Source organism: Phaethon aethereus, assembly GCF_964289735.1.
Source record: "Phaethon aethereus genome assembly, chromosome: 4".
NCBI classification, from domain to species: Eukaryota; Metazoa; Chordata; class Aves; order Phaethontiformes; family Phaethontidae; genus Phaethon; species Phaethon aethereus.
The window spans coordinates 77,629,438-77,651,379 of NC_138578.1; the positions used below are offsets into that span (position 1 = coordinate 77,629,438).

Consider the following 21,942-nt stretch of genomic DNA (forward strand, 5'->3'; position numbering starts at 1 on the left):
TCTCTACATGGTTAGAAGGCAGTTTGTTGTGAAATACCAGGTTACCTAGGATGATTTAAGAACTTTATGTGTTTTCTTAATTGTTTAAATTATGTATAGATCATCTCTCTGGAAAGAGGTAGAAGAAGATCTGTATTTTAAAGTTTTAAGAAGTTATCTTTCTGTTCACAGGTGAAAATAAGTTTATAAAAGACAGTAAGCATTTCTGACTTGTGGCTGGCTTGAGAAGACCATCACCAAACTGTGTGGAGACATTCTTTGAGCTTCCACTCTTATGTCTCTAATGGACAAACACAAAGTGAAGCGGCAACGTCTGGATCGCATATTTGAAGGTTAGATATTTCGATTTCTAATGTTAACTGCGTCAATTAATTTCATGGACTACTGATATTTCTAGAGCCTGGAACTCTTCTTTTGGTCATTGAGTGTATTTTTAATTACGTTGCAGTTCCTGTTGCGACTATATTAACTGTGCACAAGTGCTGGTTTGGCGTTAAAACAGATCTGGACAAATGAAAGCAATAAGCGTGTGAACTCTGTATTACTCTACAGTTAAGTTTGCTTTCAACTTAACTATTTTACAGTATTCTACCCAAATGTTGTGAAAGATTGTGTTTTTATATAAAATAACAATCGCAAAAGCGTAAGATAAGCACATAAAGCTCTCTAGGGTCTTTCTCTACATGCTCGCTTCATGTAGATTGATTTTAAGAGCCTGTATCTGATCCTGGGAAGGAAGTAGAAAATCAAATGAAAAGAAAACGCATAAAAAAAAAAATCCCAGAAGCCCCCCAAACTGTAATAAGCATTAATCAAAATAGCTTGAATTCTAGCAAAAGGAGTGTAATCATTTGGGTCAGGCATTTTACCGTAAGTCACAAATGACAAAGCTGTATATTCCTGGTATTCTTTGTTCATTTGCTTTTAGAGTTGGTGTGAAAGCAGGTCAAGGGATAAGATGTACTATTTCTAAGAACATACATGAATGATTTGGGCTAAATGAATTTTTGTATTAAAATGTTAGCTTCTCCTGAAAAGGCAAAGGTATAGTTAATTTCTTTACTAACCCGTTTTGATACGACGGGAGAAAGCGCACAGACTTCTGGGCTCATGGTCTCTGCATCATGTCTAATACTGGAGCAGTGAATTGCAGTTTGCATTTGCTCCTCCACGCATTGGTCTTGAGACTTTTTTTTTCCTAGCAGCTGTGCTGGTGTAAGCAGCCCCTGGCAGCTGATTTCTGTCCTTGTTTTTTCCCCTTTCTTTGTGCCAATATGAGTGTAAAACTGTATAACGAGCTACACTGAGAAGGTGACTCATACTAAATATATGCTTTTTTGTTGGTATAGTTTCCATTTAGGTAAATTCCTCAATCCAGGTCACTGTTCAGCTGACAAAGCAGTTGCATTGAAGGGGGCAGTTGGAAGGGATCAACGAGGGGCACTGGGACCGTTTACACTGACGTAGCCAGAGGAAGAGACATTTCATCAAAGTATCAAAGGCTGCAGTTCCACATTTGGTTTAGATGGTTAATCTCCTTGTTTAGTCTCTTCTAAAAGCAGGCAAGCCTGCCTATGATTGCCAGGTCCAAACTTTTCTCGTGTCCCACCTAGACTGGTTGGCCAGGTGGTCAGTTGAAGCTGCGCACTGGAGACTAATCCCTGCTCAGAGAACTGGGGACTTGGCTGCTGAGGATGGGGACTTTGGGAAGGCTGCCCCTCTTTCCGGGCAGCTCTTCAGTCAGATCAGCTGGAAATGACTGAGGGGTGTGCTGGTGCAGTGCATGGTCCTCTTCTCTTTTCCCAGTCTCAAGTCCTCATCCTAGGGTCTCTGTATCTGACCTCCCCATAAAAAATGCAGTATGTTAACTTTTATTTTTGCCTGTGTTAGTGAGCTGAATTGGCAAACTGTGAGGAGGATGGAGAAACCTGTCTCTTGATGGCAGCCGAAAATTAGATAAGCTCAACCCACTTGATGGAATTTCAGCCTCCTTTTAGGCTTATTATATTGATCAATGGGACAACCTAAAAGGAAAATAGAGTCTGTGATGATGTGACAAGGAATGTTGTCAGGGACAGAGGTGACAGACAAGTAGCCACTGTGTCTGTTTAAATAGCAGTGGCTTCCCCCAGGCTTCATGTTCACATCTAGTGATGCTGTTTAATCAGTGCCTTTTGTCTCGCCCGTCTTTCCCAGCCCTGCACAATTCACTGCATCTACTGGTAAAATCTGTGTGGCCATGCAGCATAGGGAATTGATCCAGTTGAAAAATTATGTAGGAAAAAAGGTTTCTTTAACTACCTCTGCCTTCTAATCCCATTTACCATATGCTAGGCAGATAGTTGTGTTGGAAAAAGAGTGGGAAGACTAGGCAGAAGATGAACAAGAGGAGAGGAGGTGAAACAATGGATATGGAAAAATGCTTGAAGTTTTATGGTTACGGGAATCCAGTTTGGCTCTTTGAAATGCCTGAGCTGTATTCTGCTCTTGGGTGTCTGTGTGTTCAAATTTCCAAATGTTCCTTCAGGTTTATAAGCATGTCTCTGGCTGATGTTTTTAAATTGCTATCCCTGCAACTGCATAAAGTGGGATAAAAAGTAGGGGATTAGTTTGTTTTAAAAAGGCTTTTTGCTACTTATGGTCATGTTCAGGTTTAAAAATTAAATATGCAGAGTTCTCTGATATGTGCCTTCCATAACACAAACTAAATATTTTATTATTTAGAAATATGCATAACATTTTACAAAGCTCAGGAAATTTAATGAGCTGTATGGCTATTAAAGATGGTTTATCTGAGGTGATTCTCCCCATCTACTCCACTCTGGTGAGACCCCCCTGCAGTGCTGCGTCCAGCTCTGGAGCCCTCAGCACAGGAGGGACATGGACCTGTTGGAGCGGGGCCAGAGGAGGCCACAGCAATGATCTGAGAGCTGGAACAGCTCTGCTGGGAGGACAGGCTGGGAGAGCTGGGGTTGTTCAGCCTGGAGCAGAGAAGGCTCCGGGGAGACCTTATTGCAGCTGCCAGGGCTTAAAGGGGGCTTGTAAGAAAGACGGGGACAGACTTCTTAGCAGGTCCTGTTGTGACAGAACAAGGTGTAATGGTTTTAAATTGAAAGAGGGCAGATTTAGACTAGATATAAGGAAGGAATTCTTCACTATGAGAGTGGTGAGGCACTGGAACAGCTTGTGGGAAGCTGTGGATGCCCCCCATCCCTGGAAGTGTTTGAGGTCAGGTGGGATGGGGCTTTGAGCAACCTGGTCTAGTGGAAGATGGCAGGAGGGTTGGACTAGATGATCTTTAATGTCCCTTCCAGCCCAAACCATTCTATGATCTGTGTCAGCTTTTTTGTTCATCAGTTTGTGTATAGCTTGCTTCTTTTAACCTTTTCCCTCAAAAGAGAATTCTTTTTAAGACACTTTTTCTTTTTATTGCAAGTTCCACTTAAAACTAGGTTAAAGTGTTTTACTAACTGTTGCTAACTACATATTTTTTCATAATTGTTTAACAGAAAAAACTTGTGATGGCCAGACATTAATATGTTATGATATCTATAAAGAGGTGCCAGTGTGGTTCTGGTGGTGACATACAGCATTTCATTACTGTTTGTATCCGTGTATCCGTGTTTGAGGAGGAGTTGATCATGAGTTGGAAATTCAGCTTCTGAAAAATGAGTGGTGTGGGCCTGATTCTCAAAATGAAATGCTCACGTTATAAACATGCGCGCGGGGTTGCGCACAGCTTTTTCCGTGCAGTTAATGGATTACAACAAATGCTCTTGTAAGGTAGATAACTGTGCATGCAAAATGTTATTTGGGTTGAACTGCTTTCCTGTGGCTTTAGGTAATGTGCACACTTGCTTGTAGTAATTAATCATGCAAATTAAGCAACAAATTGAACAGGCATTGCTGGATTTACTATTACCTTGTGAGTTAACGATAGTATGGTAGTAGTACTACTAAATTTCAGATGCTACTCAATGCAGGAAAAAACCTGATCCTATTACTTTGGGAGCAATTAGTTCCCTTAATGTAGCTGAGTAAGTAATTTTGTCTCTGAGGTACCTATGATTCCCTTCAGTGATTTCTTAAATATGAAATTGAATATTTGCTTTTAATCCTGAAGCTGTTTGCAATTATATTTTCTTGCACATTTCAGTGGTCTGCCATGTTCTTGCATGGCAAAAAGCGTGGTATAAAAAGTGCTTTATCACCCCAGTTTATATAGTTCTATAAACTAGAGTTTACTTAGATAATGGAAATTGAAGACTGTCCCTTGAAAAAGCCAGATATTAAATTCTGGTTTTTAACTTCCACCAGTAGCTGTGAATTATGCTTGGGCAGAAAGATATGAGTCTAGGTACTCTGAGATGCTAATACTAAACTCGCTTCACAATTTCTAAAATAACACTTAGGATTCTTCCCTTGAAAATAAATAGTATCAACGCATGCGAAAGATTAATCACTCCCTGATTATATTGTTCTTTGTCCCCCTCTCCGGTGATGCTGGTGATTGCAAAGCATAATTACGGTAGTATACATTTGGCAGAACAGTTGGAAGTGTCACAGTGCAAAAATAAAATGTGTTCATTTTGTGGGTAATTTGAGAAATTCTAAATGTTTTTGGCATTTTGAAAAGTTGTTATCTCTAATTAAGGTATTATTGTACTTTATATTGTAACAAAACTGTAAACAATGCTGTGTATTTGCTTATATTCTAGCAATCTTTAATTAAATGTGTGTATGTTTTACTGACCGTTGCTTGGAAGTTACCTTGGGGATGTCTGACCTCTCTTGGATTTGCTGGGAGCCGATAGATGAAGTAGGAAGGCAACAGAAGGTGGCTACAGTGCGAAGAAAATTCTGCTTTGAATTGTCTGTGTACGGGCTTGGCAAACATAATGAATTAATTTTCTGTAAATACATTACATTGTACAATATCTAGTGCTCAGTCAGCCACTGCTTTTGGTGGGTTTCCAAGCTTTTTTCCGACTCTTTTTTTAAAGGGGAGACCTTAGGGACATCAGCAGAACTGGCAGGAGGAGACGGGTGTCTCCTCTTACATTTCTTCTTGCTTGTTTACGCAGGTATTGGGGATGAAACTGCTGCAGCACAATACCAGAAATGTAACTGCAAAATTGAGAGCGGCTTTTCCAGTTTGATGATTGCTTGAAACCAGGAATTTCTTTCCAGAGCACCTCATATGTGACGTTTGTAGCAAAGACTGTACTGTATCCAAGCACAACAAGGCTGTGAAGACCCTGTATGCCCCCAGACAGATACTATATCTTTTTCTAGTTCTGCTCTTGAGGAAGAGAAAAGCAGCTTTGCACACCTCAGAGCTTCTTGGCAGTCATTACAAATCTTCTTCCTTTTTATGCAGCACTGGTATACTATATATTTTAAGGTTATTCTTAATACACAGGTTGCCTCTTCCTTTTTGAAAGTACCCAGAAGAAAACTTGAAATATATTTTAGCTGTTTTAACAGTGCTGCTTTATTACTTAAGAAAAGAGAATTACTTGGTTGGGATCATAAATTGGAAAAGAAAGTGCACAGTAATGGGATGGGTTTCTGAGATTTCAGATAAAATCTCTTATCTTTAGCTTTTATGAAGGGCAGTCTTTCTTTGGGAAGGTCCGACTGCTGGCAAATAAACAAGTGTTACACCCTTTGAAGGACAGCAAAAATGCACGCTAAAGGAATAGTTCCTTTTCAAAGATATGGTCTAGGCTTTCTTTCCTCATAAGAAAACATCTGTGTCTTTAAAGCTTCTTTCTTCTTCTCGTGGTGCTATATAGCATGAGATTTAATAAGATGAATCCTCAATTCATAGTTGATGTGGTATATTGATGGTTCCAGGAGGAATGCTGAGAAAAAAAATCAGGTATGAATTTAATTTGGTTTTCTTCTTTCCAAATTTATAAAGAAATCTGGAAATACAGAGTGACTTACTTTAAAAATGCATTTTCTTTCCTGATTTTTTTTCTTGTGCATGTAATAGAGAGCTTGGCTTCTTAACAAGTGGAAAGTACAAGACTGACAAATATCAAGTGTTATTTCATGACCACTGATGGAGCCTTTCTGGCTTGCGTAAACTGTGATTTGACCCATTGCAGTTGTGAAATTAGGTTAAGTTTTCTGCATATTAATGAGGGAGATTGCCTCCTTTGGCAGTGCTTGGGCTTTCCCTAAATTTAAAAAAGGATTGTTACTGAACTTGGTACATACTGTGTAAGTTGATCTGTAAATAGAGGAAGGAGGAATAAATGATTCTAGGCAGTGAGTACACTTAGCTCTTTCTTACCTAACTGGGAATTGCAGATGTCAAGTTCTTTGGAAAACGAGCTCTCAGTTTTCTTAACTGACATCCAAATTTGAAGATGCTTGTGGTTGTCTCGCTGCAGATATTAGAGAAAGGAAGGAAATAATAAAATGTGCAGACAATTGTGAATCACGCGGTAGTTCATGGGGTTTTCTTTATGCATACCGATCTTAGTAGTAGGCACACTAAGCACACCAAGTGTTTCTTAAAAAGAGATGAATGGGCTGCCTAGTTGCTTGGTGTCTTTTTGACAGACTTCAGAAGAAGTCCTATTGAAGGATTAGGGCAGCAGAGGGAGCTAAAAGATTCCTAATATTTTATCATTTGTTGTTTCTGAAGTGAAAGTTGCTCCTTCATAAAGTACCAATTAACCTTCACAAAAACATGATTTTCTAACCTTAAGTGCCTTCAGCAAATAAATAAGGGTTTTGAACTGGAGAAAATTCCTTTTCTCCCCAGCAATCCAGTATAAATTAAATTACGAATCAGGTAGTAAAAGCTACTGAAATCTTTCTGCAGGAACAGCCATCAAATCTTTCAACTGTAACAAATGAAAGTGTTTAAGCAAGCACAGTTTTCTATGAATAACTCAGGCAGAATATTCTATGAATAAACCAAGGCACTTTCAGATACAAGTGCCTTAAAATAAAAATGCATACGTTCTTGCGTTGCATACAAGGGTCTTTTAACAATTCAACACTATTTTAATGTGTTTTGCTGTGAGAACTTTGAAAATATTTTTGAGATTGAAATACAGAGAATTAGGTAAAAATATTTAATCTATTAGAGTTGTCTTCAAAGAACAGGAGGGCTATTCTAAGGTATAAGATAAGTCACTGAAGGTCATAGAAATAATAAAATGTACATGATGCCTCCATGAATCATCACAGAACAAGATCATTTGCCACTTACCACACCTTAAGGAAAGTTATCTATATATTTGGGTTATGTTTACCCCAATGCAAAAACATCCTTTATCGCATTACAATTATAGTTGAAATGCTTATGCACAGGCTTATGTTTGGGTTTTGTTTTTATCCTTAATATTCAGTATTTACGGTGCAAGGTGTTTTTGGCTTTCTTTTGGGCTCCTGCAGTAACCTGCTTTTTTAATTTGAACCTGCATTATGTGCTACCTAAACACCTTTGGAATTTGCATGCACTTAAGCTACGGCAATGTTACAGGGGTATTACTAGTAACAATGTAAGCTGTATGAAAAGAAAATTAGCTTAAAAGCCCATTTTGCCCTAAATGATGCTGAACAGTAGCTGCTAATGAAAAGCATTATTTTAACAAGAAAACTAGGGAGAAAAAAACTACAGAGAAGAGAATCTCAGCGAGGTTTTTAAATTTTGCTGAAACATTCAGGTCACTGATTTAAGTTATGAATGTTTTAAAGAAAAGCTGTGGTTTTGTGTTGTCCAGCATTACATATTTTAGCTGTATAATTATATTTTTCCTTGGTATACTGAAATAAAATATGCTTCTTGCTTGTGACAGCAGCTACATTCAGCTACATATCCAGAGCACTGCGTCTTACTGCTATAATAAAGTGAAAACTACTTTAATGTTAGTGTCAAAGAAAGTGCTAAATACAGTAAACAACATAGCTTGAAACTAGGTTGCAGGGTTGTAATAATTGTATTTTTAATTTAATATGTATTTGAACCAGAATCCAATACTCAACCACACCTAGCTATCTAACTCCTGAGTAATCTTTGGAGAATTTAAAGAGCTTTTTGGACTAGATATTTAGCTTTTATGCAGTGTAGAAGAGTGCCTGGTAAAACTTTCAAAAGCTTTAGAAGTCTAAGTACTTGGTGGTAACATATACTTATTTCTGCCTGGGGTCAGGGAAGTTGCTCGGGAAGCCCTAGATTTATACGTTGCTTTACACTCTGCTCTGGAAAATTGAACTGTACAAAGATTAAGTGTCTAGGTAAACATGCTGAAAAATTTAAATAGTCATCTAATTAAAGCAGACATGTTCAGCTTTCATAGAGACAGTGCCCATCCTTAGGGAAGTACAGTCTGAGATGCAAAAAAGGATTTTATTTTGTTTCCTCCCGTAGCGCAGTCAGGATGGGAGTGTGATTATGCAAGTGGAAACAAGAAAATAAAAGTGGAGACAGTCTTCTAGTGCTGAAGGCATCTGCTGCTCCGTCCTTGTTCCACCAGGTCAGTGCTGAACTTGAACGGTGCCTCTCTGTAAAGAGGAGGAATTGCATGGAGGCTGTGCCAGGGGAAGAATATCTTGCAGAGATCTCTCTCCTCCTAGAAAAGTCATTGTGGTCTGACAGACAGGTCATTTGGAGTGAAGAAACCTGTATTTTATCTTTTAGCTCTTCTGAACTCAGTTAGCAGGTTAGAAAACAAAAGTTGCCTCTCCGCCTTTTCTTTTTCCTTGACAGAAAACAGTCAGTCGGAGATTTTCAGAGTTACTGTGATATAAATAACAGCAGGCTGTTGTAATACACTTGGAATCCCTTTAAAAAAAGAGGCTTTGCTAACTGAAAGTACCTGACATTTGCAGCGGGTAAAAGCGTGTCCATTGGTACCACTGGTCAAGCATTGGAAGAGGCTGCCCAGGGAGGTGGTGGAGTCACCATCTCTGGAAGTGTTCAAAAAACGTGTGGATGTGGCACTTCAGGACATGGTTTAGGGGACACGTTGGCGCTGGATTAATGGTTGGACTTGATCTTGAAGGTCCTTTCCAACCTTAGTGATTCTGTGATTCACTGTAGATCCAGAGCCGTGTAGTGGTTTGTGACCCTGCTCGGAAGCTTAAATAGGAAGGTTCCTTCTTCTTTCCTTTCCTGTGAGAACTAAATTTAAATTGCTTGTGACTTTGAGTAGATGTGTTTTGGTTTTCTGTTGTGTTTTTTTCTTTTAAGCCAGAAATTAGCTGTTCAAATTACTCAAGTTTCCCTTTCCTGATGCTTATTTTTCAAAGTAGCATCCTATGCACTGAATTTTCAAACTTCTCATTCTGCCAATTAAATGGAGACGCACCAAAAAACCCAATAAAAATTACAGGTGATGGCAGTAGGACAGCAAAAGATGAAGAGGAAAGACTCTTTATTCTTTTGATCCTACCTGTATTTTTCAGAAAGTTTCCTTGTGTGCTAGATGATGACACTCAAATACAAATAGTCTATGACTCCTGTTAATAGGTTATTAAAAATAATTGTAAGTGTTAATTAAATACATGATAAATGTCTCTTTTTGTCATGGAGTGTATATTTTAAGAAATAGTTGTATTAAATGTGAATAAAACTTTTTCCCAGGCAATTTTATCGCTATTTCTTGTTCCCTGCCGTTCCTTTCTTTCTTGAAGATTGCATCAGTCATACCCATGTGGTTTTTTTTCTGGGTATCAAATACCGCTTAGGCAGGTGTTACTCAGTTTCCACAACATCTGCCAGTCATTTTTTTTGTTGTTGTCTAACCTGCAGATGGTCATGTTTGCCTGCTTGTGTAGAGCTCCACAAACTCCCAGGCTTGTTCCCTGAGTGCTGCACCGCACTTGCAGGCAGGCACCATCAATTTATCAAGCTCAAATAATTTAGTAACAGTTCCTTCTTGCAATAAACCGAGGCAGCTGCACTCCAGCTATCCTTATCTGCATGAATGCATAGATTGTAAAGGGCTTTTCTGACAAACAAGACAAAAGTTTAGGATTTCAAACTGGAATTTGGGGCATGTAAGTCAGAACGACTAAATGCTGATGTTTAGAAACAATATAATAATGCAGAGAATGAATTAGTTACCATAGTAACTGCTTTGTTTTAATAATTTGGTGGGGCAATGAATAGAAGGAGCTCAGAAAGAAGTAGTAGGAATCTTAATTACATGTTGTGCAATGTGAGTGGCTTTGTTCATTAATACTGAAATTTATTTGATTTTATAACAGATTGAAGAATGACTGTGTAAGTTTTACTTTGGAAGGGCAATAAGAATGATTTACAGGTCTTTTTATTCATATTTTGTTTTTCCCCTGGGAAAAATATGATCAAATTTTATGTTTGATTATGAAAACACAGATTATCGATTTCTTAACAATAAAACATGCTCAATATGTTGGATCGTAAGCATGACTTCAATCGACGTGCTGTGGTTTGTTGCTTGGCAGTTGTTGGCAGCCTAGCAACATGCTTCAGTCCAGACCTGCAAAAGGATGTAGACACCCAAAGTTCAGAGTTATGGGGAAGGCAGGTGTCTCAGTACTTCAAAACCCATCTAAAATCATCAGCACCTTGAAATCTCATTGTACTTTATGGATAAAATTTATGTCCCCGCCACACTTTAAGATCATCTTAATTTTCCCTCCTCTTGCACAGTTTAGAGTGCCTTTCGTATTTAAGACAAGGCAGGATCCTCAAACAGAACTAGCTTTTTTGGAGACGGATGCACGCATCAGCTGGACCCTGTTTTGCAGAAAGATAGCAGGCACGATGGTGCTTTATTCAAGAAATTCATGTGCAGTGCCTCCAGTCCCAGCACCCCTCATAAGGCTGGGCCCGAGATGCCTGTGTGCTGGTGAGTCGGTCCGTGCCTAGGGACTGGCCGGTGTGATGGAAGGGATTGCTGCTGTCCTACCGCAGCCTTTCACAAAGTGGGGCCTCTAATTAGAGTCTGTTTTCTCATCTGGATGCCTTTTTTTTTTTTTTTTTTTGCTCTCCTTAATGAAACTTGCAGGAACTTAATTCTCGAGACTACTGGCAGCTTTTGGTTGACATTTGTTAGTGAGTTAAGGATTTAATTAAGGAGGGCCCAGCGGGTAGATGGACAGACGCAATTACGTAAGCCTGGTTTCCTTTGAAAATCTGTCTAAAAGGTGCTTAGATATTACATACAGAAACAAGAAGTGCCACCTGCTCATTCCTTGGCCAAGGAAGTGCCTTCCATCACTGGACTCAAACCATGTTCCCTCCCTAGACCAGGTAGTCTTAAAGTTCTTTCTGCAAAGCGGCACGTTTTAACAGTGGCTCCTCAGTAGGTAAGCGTGCCTGCCCAGGAATGGGGAAACTTTGTGTTCTAGATGATCACCAAGCCAAAGATGATTAGTTTTTTGAAGGGAGGTTCTTTCTGTGTGGCTTGCTGTATTCTGTGTTCCAGGTAGAATCATGGAATCTTTGGGCTGGAAGGGACCTTTCAAAGGCCATCTAGTCCAACCCCCCTGCAGTGAGCAGGGACATCTTCAACTAGATCAGGTTGCTCAGAGCCCCGTCCAGCCTGACCTGGGATGTTCCCAGGGATGGGGCATCTACCACCTCTCTGGGCAACGTGTGCCAGGGTTTCACCACCCTCAGTGTGTAACATTTCTTCTTCATGTCCAGTCTGAATCTACACTCTTTTAGTGTAAAACAGTCACCCCTTGTCCTATCCCAACAGGCCCTGCTAAAATGTCTGTCCCCATCTTTCATATAAGCCCCCTTGAAGTACTGGAAGGAATGCAAGATCAATTCATTGTGCCAGAAAGAAAAGGGATGAGTGAGCTCAGTAAGGAGTGCTCTAACTCAGGAAGGGAAATTTGGGCTTCTCTTCCCTGTTTCTAGAACTTTTGTGTATATAATTTTGTGTTCGGAGACCTAAACTTGTGGACTATTTCTTTTCTCCAAGGTGAGGCCCCCATCACTGGGCTATTCTTGTCCCTGCCTCCTCCCCTCTAGTCTCATCAGAAACTTGCCCTGATAAAGTATTTCTACACCAGCGTATCATACCTCCAGACCCACGTTTTCGTAATTATTCCCTTATCTCTTAGCTGCATTGTAATAAAACTAAATTGCAATGTTTTTGAAATAGTCACTAGCTTGATTTGAACTTTTCCTTCACTGGAATTCTGAAATGCTTGTTAATATAATCTTAAAGTTTACAAAAGCCTTTCCTGTTTAGTTTTTGAATGTCAGTCTGTGAAATGTCCCAAAATGTCAGAAGATTAGATGAGTTTTGCCCCTTGTCCAAGATGTTGATGCATGAAAGTAAAAGGGAGTTCATTCCAGAGCTGAAAACATCCAATGAAGAATTTTTTAGTCGGTTACTTCCTTTTATCTGTTAACCATAAATCAGTGGTTATTTTATAGGTTCCTTGTGATTACAGTAATCAACAGATGCATGGTTGCATCCTTGAATAGTTGGTGAAAGAAACTTTAGAGCAACTCCTTAAAGGCAATAGTACTAGTGCATCTGGTGATGAAGAAAGGAGTGTGGTCTTGCAGTCAATTGTGGTCTTTATCTGCCTTTTTTTCTGCAGTTGAGTCTCCTTTTCCTTGTTTTTCTGATTCTTTTTTCTAGTGAGGAAAGAAAATAATTTCTACTTCATTACTTGTTTTCTAATGTTTCTTAAAATATTCTTTGTTATATATTCATTTTGCTTAGTGATATGCAAGTGGATTTCCACTGGAAATCAATTAGCATTAAATGTTAATTTTTAAATGTAACGTTCAACTCTATTTCATTTGCTCTGATTTTTATGCATTAGTCCTTTATGAGTGGAAGCACCTGCAAATACGTTCCTAAAATCATAGTTTTCCATGTATGTAACTGTTTATTGAGCGGTCAATTATAGTCCTCTTAGATGAAGACTTGAAGCTTTTTGCAAACAGTGGTATTGACAGGTTTTAGCTGGGAAAACACTAAGTAGTAGCCTGAAACAACCGTGTCTGCTGACGTTGGCTTACGTCTCCAAAAGCTAGCAAGTCTGCAGACAGTAGAGTAGATGTCAAGTAGGGTAGATCGTTCCATCTCTCGTTCTGTCTGCATGGTTAACTGGAGGAAACCCATGGTATTTCAGCCTCTACTTTGGAGTTCGGCATGGAAAGCACTCCTGCCCCTAAGCTGTGGATTCCTCTTTACGAAAGAAATACCAGTGGGGTCTCCATGTCAGGTCCACTGGTTGTGGGAAAGGCTTATTGGATACAAGCTATGGTCTTCCTTGAGTCATGAAGTGCTTCAGAAGCATGATTGACTTGTACCTCCTTGATATGAGGTAATCATCTAATTGGAGAACATATTTGCTAAACAAAGATTGTTGGATTGTTCTGGATAAAAGCCTTGTATTGTATGCATTTTTAAAATGATTTACAGGCAAGTTCATCCTTTTATGTTGATAAAATTTGATGGAAGATCTTCGGGTAGGAAGAGGAGTTCAAAGAAAAAAGTACTTTCTTTAGCCTGACTCTACAAAAGTCCCTTACGAATGCTTGATTTAAGAGGGGAAGTTTGTACTAATAATTCTGGTAATTGAGCCTAGTTAGCACACACAAGAAAACACTATTATATTTTGGAGTACTGATTAAAAATAACTTTATACTTCCTTTAAAATCCTTTAAAGTATACGTAAGTATACATACACAATATAGATTACTTGAAAACGTAACCAAACCTTTTACATCAAAAAATCAGATATTAAGAAAGCTTGTTTTAACACGTAGTTATGGTGTTCCTGCCACCTGTCTCCTTAGTCTTGGAGTTACTGTGATGTTTCATTTGCTTCAAGTTTTTTTCTGTTCATTTTTTTGTCCTTTGCTTCTGCCTTTTTCTGGGCTGGATGCAGTTTGTACCTGTTCCCCTTCCTGTTTTTCCGTCATGCCTGAGTGCTGCAGAGCTTGTTTTATCAAAGCTGGCACTCTGGTTCCTGGAATTCATCTCCTGTTTACAACAGTTCTGTAGGTCAGAACTGCCAGGAACTACAGAAATTAAAGGTTTATCAGCGTTTCTTTATAGGACCATAGAGGTATAATTTCTGTTGAAAATCTTACTTAATTCAGTGTTATAATTGAACTACACTTACATCCCGTGTAATAGGAGGTTGATTTATTAGTAGCAGTTAATTTAAAAGGCTGCTGGATACTTCCCCTTTCCTTCTGCAGTATGAGTGGGCTTTTTTGTGTCTTTTTAGAAGTTTTCAAATGTAGCTGAAGCGTGGGACAGATCCTGACTTTGTGTTGCCAGGTTTACAGATGCCACTGGTCTTATAAGCCTTAAATTATCTTTTAAGTAAACACTTCATAAAATAGTAGAAGCAGGGTTTTCATGATTTGTAGAAAGGCCATAAATTCATATTTAATTTAGCTCAGCTACTTTACTATATGATAGGTTAAATTGATCTAAAACAATTTAGCTTGAAAAAACTCTGATAACTTCAGATTTTAACTAAATATATTGAAAACTGGAAATTTCTAGAGAAGGAATTCTATGCAGACATTCCTTGGCTGTGAAGGACAGAGCAGGGGGAAGAAGGGAAAGCTAAAATTATGAATAAAAGCAAGTTCAAGCTATCACCATATCCTTGACATTACTAGCATAATATGTATTGTAGATTGGTAGTAACGCCCAGCTATTTTGCCTAACCATCCAAAACAGGACAACATTGTTCTCCCTATTGATATGTGCATAATGTTTTTGTTTTCTGTTAATGATGCATTTCCCTTTTTACTAATTAGACTTTAATTATATTATATCCTTCTAGATGTGTTAAAGGATTATGGGGTGAGACAGTAAAAACTTTTTGGGTATAAAAGTGTAAGTTTGAAGAAGGGAGTTAATTTCCCCAAGCCAGCAATATTCATCTACTGATGATCATTCAAGAAACAAGAGAAATGCTGACATTATTGTCAATATTTTGTCTTTTATGACAGCTAAAGCCAGGACTTTGAACCAGGGACCTTCAAGCATAGGTTTAGTGTTCAGCTGTACCTGCTCCATCGTCAGTCATGACCTAGGATGCTAATTTTGTTTTTAAATATGTTGTCTGCAAATAGTAAAGTATTAACACATTTTTTTTAATATTTAGCTCAGATTAGAGCCACTGATTTAGTTTTATTTTACTTGCTGAAAGGCTTTTTGTTTGGTCTCTACAGAAAGTAATGGTAAGCTAGACCTTTCTCATTCGGGGTTTATTTAAGAGTAATATTGATCATATGTTATCAGCAAGTAGAAAATCAGCATACCTGCTAAGACAAAAATATAGATATGAGGTTTCAGCAGTCACGTTATTTTAAGACACAATCACCATTGGAACGTGTTCCATTAATGCTTAAGATGACCATAGTTTTTTAAATGGCAGAAAATTTGATAGAAGCATTTAGTGTATGCTGGGTGGGATGTTTTCAGAACTCAGATTCTGTGAAGCTTAAGTATAATCCTCTTCAGTTTTGTGTTTTTTCAAACAACATGACAATCTTCTCCAAAAGCGTTTAACTGGTTGAAAATAAAGTGGAAGAAAATTAAAGATTGCTTGATAAACCAGGGTGTCATTCGCTGAATTCAGCATTAGTCAATTTGAACTGATATTGGAAAATGTGTTTATTAAAGTTACAGAAGTCTTAATAAGACCACGGTGTAGGTACAGGTATATCTGCAAAATACCATAAACGTTTTGTGTAGCAATTGAGCATAAGCATGGCTAGCTGTCAGCTAAATCAGGCAACTAGGAAACTTTTAATCTCCTTTCAGATATTTTCTATGGCTGTTTTATTTTCTTCTAGTTCTCATTTTCATATGTTTTTTTACTGTGTTTCAAAACAGGGAAAAAGCGTACTAACCTCCTGTTTCAGGGACACAGCACTGTCCATGATATTTTAATTAAGTCACAAATGGCTGATGGTTTATTGATTATTGATCTTGTAGCTGGAGCCTAAATTGAGACTGTTGGCCCGTCTCTGTTCTGGCCTCTTCAGGGTTCGCTACCAACCAGATGAGGGGAAGAAGAACAGAAAAAGCTAGCGTGGTTTGAAGATAAGAACTCCTAACAGAATGAAGTTCTGCACTCCATTTTTTTTTTTTTTTTTAGGTTTGCTGATGTGATTTGAAGATTGCCTACTTGAGGTATCCAAGCTGTGTGTGCCACCTTGTAAAGACCAGGGAGGTTGGTGCGGGCTGTTGTAGTTGAAAGTAAGTGCCCTTAGGGAGCAGTTCAGGACTTGCTTGGAGTTTCTGCTGTTCTCCATGGACTGGATGTGGATCCAGCTGGCAAGCAGCGCTAGGGAGCAATAGCCTTTCTTGTTGGGAGAGTCTCCATGAGCTATGCTCGAAAAAGTACCTGAGTCAGCATTGCACTCTACGCTATTGATAGTCAGAACACCAAGTCCCTTTCTGGGAACAAGCAAGAAGATTTTGACCTACTTCAATGAAAGTGTAGCACTTAAAATATTCTCCTCAGCCCTAGGTTAGAAAGCAGCGCTCCTACTTCCCGCAAATGCGTCCGAAACGCCTCGCCTTGCAAATCTGTTTCCATTCTCAATGTGATAACCAGCAGGTATCAAGTGAAACTGCTGCTGTAGCTGTAGAAAGCATTTCTTCAGAAATCAGGTGAGTTATGAAACTCCTTACTGCAGAATATTGTAGGTTACTGAAGTTTCACGAGGGCTGAAAAAGTGAGTAGGTATGTTTGTGGAAGAAAAATCCACTGGGTTTGCTGAAACACTTCTGAGTCACACACCTCCTGAATTGCAATTGAGAGGAGAGGTTCTAGAGATGAATGAGTGGTCTTGCCCTTTTCTCATATTCTTTTTCTCAGTGTTTTTTCCTGAATCTAGCGGCAGGAAAAACCCACTATTGAGCAAGATAGACCTTTGGTCTGAATTCATCACAAGCTTTTCTTGCACCCTTGGTTCTGGAAGGTTTCTCTTTTCCTCAGCCCGACTTAGTAGAACTTTGTTGAAGGGTCCTTCTCCCTTTCTTTGAGGCTTACAGCCGCATCAACCTAATTTTTAGAATAGAAAATTTCAAGTAACACTGTCCACCTGCAGTGCATGGGTTATACTAACCCAGCATATCAATGTCTAGGACCTCAGGTACGCGCTGCTGTGCATTTCTAATGCTTTTCCATTAGGCCTGTCCATGCAATAAATCGTACTGCTTTTCATGACATATATTTTCTAGGTGTTGGAAAAAATATCATTTTAGAGACCACTTGTAAGTTAGCTTTTTTTTGTCTAACTCAGAACTGATGAAGTGTTTAAAGGAAGAGAGGCAGGATACCTAAAAATAAAAAATGGTCTTCTGTCTCAGCTGTCTATGGTAATGCACAACATGTGAGTGATGTATGTAACAAACCTATGATGAGATCTCTCGAAGTGGAATGGTTTGTGATTAAAGATAGAGGAAATCAGAACAAGGCTTAACCAGCTGCGCTTGGTGTCCTTGTGGAAGCAATTTCCCACTGTAGTTCTTTCCTCAGCTCTGAAATGATGATAATACTTTTACCATCTGAGGCTTTATGGCAAGGTGAAAAGTCTACATATAGTTTATAAAAAAACAACAACCCAACAAACTATTATAGAATAATGCTCCTTAGTATTTAATAATTTGCCTATCCAAATAACTGTCTCGATTAAGGAATAATTGAAACATATTTACAGAGAAAATTTGAAAGAAAATAATAGCATTATCAAGCTAAAAAGCTATAACACATAATTATTATGTACTTACTTCATGATTCAGCAGTTGAGCTGTTTTTGTGCATGTAAATGATTTTTACTTAATGGATTATTGCAGCACTTCTGAGCAAGCAGCGCAGGACTCTCCGAAGGGCATACCTTGAGGACACTGCAGCAGCAATATTTTGCTGTGTCACTAGAGTTTATCATGCGTAAAGGACAGATTCTTTTCTACTCGGGAGTTTTCAGATGGAAACTACTGTTACATTTCTGACTGATTTTTATGTATGCTATCAGTGTACAAAAAGTTCTTAGACAAGAAATTGGTGGTATTTGTACTGGGTTTTTGTCCTTTTATTTAAATATTGCATCATCAAGTGTCTAACTATAATGGCAGTTACATAAACTACAGCGAGAAAATGAGGAAATGTGACTACTTCATACAAGAATTTTACGAGTGATAGCTTTTATTTCTTTTTTTGAAGCAGGAGTAATAACAATTTAAGTGTATTTTAGTTTACTGTTGCAGTGCTCTATGGCTGGCAAGTGCTATTATTAAACAAGTAGTAAAAATACTCTATTGATTTTATTGTTTTAGTAATACAGTTACAAGAACCACTTTACTAGAGTTCTCAAGATTTCTAACATGTTTGAGAGTTAGTACATAGAAGTAATTTCTTAGGCTCGGACTGCATCTAATGCTTCATGAAAGTGATCTTTCTAAACAGCCAGAGATTTAGGTACTAGATAAGGGAAATATGGTTTCATTAGGATGAGATTTATCTCTGGAAAAAAAATGAAAAATGTAATTACCAGCAAATTGAATTGAACTGAGGAGCATACTCTTAAAATAAGGTCGCTGATGCAAATATTAGCTCACAGGCATCTACAAAAAAAAGGGGTGATGTGTCATTTGTAGAACAGTTTATCGGTGTCAGGGATGGTCTCAATTACAACTCTGTGTCTGTGCCAAGCTTTCTTTGTATCCCTAAATGTGTAAAATCTTCATGACTGACCTATAGGCTGCACAATACAGTGTTGTGTTAACCTGCGGGTTTTTTTGAAGAACAACATCTTTCTACTGCACTGATAAAGTTGAGGGAAGAATGGGGAAATATCCAGTAAACTCGTGGCTTTTTTGATTGAGCCTTTAATGTCAGTCCAAGAAGTAACAGAGCTACAGAGAGATGAGAAGGTGCATAGAATGAAGCTGGTATAACTGTTTGCTTTGGCCTTCCCCCAAACATCTACACGATAAAAGGGAACTTTTTGTTGAACTTAAAGTCAAAGAAATCAAAACAAACATTCCTACATAAAAGAACCTCATCCCCTGCTAAAGGGTGACTTCCTGGTTTATTGAAATGTAATCTCTCCTGTTGTTGAAATATAATTAATACTAACACTAAATTTTGCGTTTTGACAAGATGCTGTTTAATGTCTGTATTACCAAAACTGTATTACCATTTTCCCTACCGGTGATCGCGGTTGATAATGCTGCTGGCAGTTTCCATGAGGAGACACCAGTTTAGCAACCATGGGGGTGGAAGTACGTTTTGACTCTGATTCACGGAAGAAGGTTTAATAAATTCCGCAGAGATTTGCTCTTTGCTGTATGAACTTCTTTTTGCTTTTCTTAATTCAGAGTATTGTACCTGAATTTAGTAGTGATGTGATCAGCTGAAATTAAGCTAGTTTACTAACCAGTGGAGGAAGAAAGATAGTCTTTAAAGTGTTTAGAATTTTACTTGACATGACATGAACTGAAGTTTTAATCTTTTCCAATCGAATATAAAGGAACTTCTATCTTGAATAATGTACCTCATCTAGTTCCTTTAGGTGGTGGGAAGGATCGGAGCCTAAGGAGGGCTCCGACAGACTTCTTTGGATCTGAAGTTTAGATGGGAGAGCAGTTATTCTTGAAAGCTACCCTATTGGCTCTGTTACTCTAACTTCACAACAGAGGTAACTCCCTCATTCCCGCACTGGAGTGCATTAAGGAGCCCAAGTGTATCTTGGGCTCTTGACTGTGCTGTATTTTTACTACTGAAAGATTACTTTCTGGAGCTCTGAAAGCAACACTCCTTAAAGGTAGCATACCTGTGCCTACTTTTCAAAGGGAGGCAAGGAAAAATATGTTGTGTGTTTATGCCTAAACCTAGGTTTTGCAATCATGTTGATATTAGCATCCACACTGCAAACAGTTTTTCAAAATTTGGCATTACTTCAGCATTAAGAGATTGAATTGCTTTATTTTAATTGAAACCCTTGTAAGTTGTGATGGTACTGCCTATAATTCTTCTGTACTTTAATTTTCATTTGGAGCTATCTTTTGTGTGGTTGACAATTATATGTTTCAGTTACAGTTTATGTACCCTTGCTTTCCTAAATACTAAACTGTTTCTAATTCTGTAACACCTATTTTCCCCATGTATCAACATACAGCCATTCTTGGGTGTTCTGCGTGCCCCTGTTCCCTTCAAAATAAGTCATGTATCAGATATTTTTCTTTCCCTTTAAGTCTGATATTTTGGTGGCCCTTCTTTCTCCTTGTATGACAATCCATTTGCATAATCTCAGCTGATTTTACCAACAATACGATTACTTATGCTCCTTCGCACACTAAAGTAACATTGAATTATGTGTTGCATTGGTTTGCTTGACAGATAAAAGGAAGAACATTTCTTATGTTTTGAATGAGGAAGTTAGTGCAGCTAACGCATTGTAAAGGCATGCCATCTGCAAAGGAAGAGGGGAAAGGAAAAAGCAGTGTGCATGCCCTATCAGAGCACTTGCATCACTTCTACAAGGTACAAAACCGGCATCCCAAATATACTTCAGTTTTCCAGGTAGATACTTCATTTACAAAACTGACACAAAATGAAAAACATTGGTACAAAAAAATTCTGTACTTGAGAGTATGCGTGGACAAACGTACAGAAACAATTCTCTGAAGCTGCAGTCTCAACTTTGGTCCTTATCTCAGGGACCTGCCTGACCAGATTCCAGAGCCGCCTATCTCCTGGTCATGATTTCTTCTGTGCGTGTGATATTTTATATATCTTTCCGTTTGGGTATATCAATGAGGCAGAATGCCTGCTTTGAGTAAGCACTTTGGATTCCATCTCCAAACTCTGCTTTAATCAATATCGTTTGCAGTGATAGAGTGCTGTGTAGAGTCTCCTTTTCTCATCTAACCTCAGCCAGGAAATACAACAGATGGGTTTCACCGTGCTTTTTTGGCAAGGAGTAGCATGAAAATAGAAATAAACCTCATTACGTATGTGCTTCACAGCACGATGCTTGCAATGTGTAATAAATATCACAAAAAAAGTGCAAACTTATTGCCAGTTAACCATTAATCGGGGGAAAAAAGTTTACTAGAATGGGCTTGAAAGCAAATGCATCTTAACCTTTACATTAAAAACTGGTAGTAGGGTGGTTTTTTTCCTTGTATGTAGACATGCACTTGCACAGAGACAGTATCTCAATGTACTGTTATGGAATGAAAGGTGATCCAGTTACGTGTTTTTCCAGAAAGAGCAAACCCACTGTTGAGTAAACAATACAACAAATATGCAATATCTAACAGACTAAAGTAATATAATTAGAAGACAAAATTGCACCTCTATAATTTTATTGTTTTCAACAGCCTGGTTTTATGAATTACTAATTAACATTTTAAATAATCTGAAATATGGCGATACATGTAAATCATGTAGGCCTGTTAGTTATTCAGTGTATTCGAGAAAACTCTAACATGTTTTCTGAGCTTCAGGTGATAAAACTTTTGGCAAGGCATTTGAGGGGATAAAAGTTTATAAATCTGTAATACGCTTCCAGCTGAAACGGAGGTGGTACAGGTTGTCTTTGGTGGCCTATATGGGGTAAGAGTCCTGGGTACATCGGTATCTCTGCTGTGTATCCTGTCACATCGGAGGTGCACGGGGGAAAGTTTCAATGGTTCAGCCTCCCTGTCGGGTTTTTGGAGGTCGTAGATGGGGATGTGTGTTTATCCAGTACTAACAGCAAGATTTTATTTTAATAATGATTCTTTCAGCCTATTGTGCAGCTCAATTCTTAGACTTTCTGTATGTTAGTATACTAAGTGATTTTTTTTTTTTAATCCTATCAACTAAGATAAATATAAGCTTAAAAATACCTTTAAATTTAGAGATTAATGGGCAGTTGACTTCTTTGGATGAGACTAGATTTCAGGACTATCTGTGAGATGCTATATT

The 21,942-nt window shown here is 38.3% G+C and overlaps 1 protein-coding gene across 2 annotated transcripts in view; it reads left to right on the top strand.

The window, feature by feature from the left end:
• Positions 1 to 274: 274 nt before the first annotated feature.
• Positions 275 to 21,942, top strand: part of CTBP1 (C-terminal binding protein 1) — a gene marked incomplete at both ends in the record, with an annotated part of 196,199 nt that continues 174,531 nt past the window's right edge. For both annotated transcript variants that reach the window (XM_081999169.1, XM_081999170.1), the window contains one exon: positions 275 to 332. In XM_081999169.1, coding sequence (XP_081855295.1) covers positions 275 to 332 — 58 coding nt within the window. The remainder of the gene's footprint in view (positions 333 to 21,942) is intronic.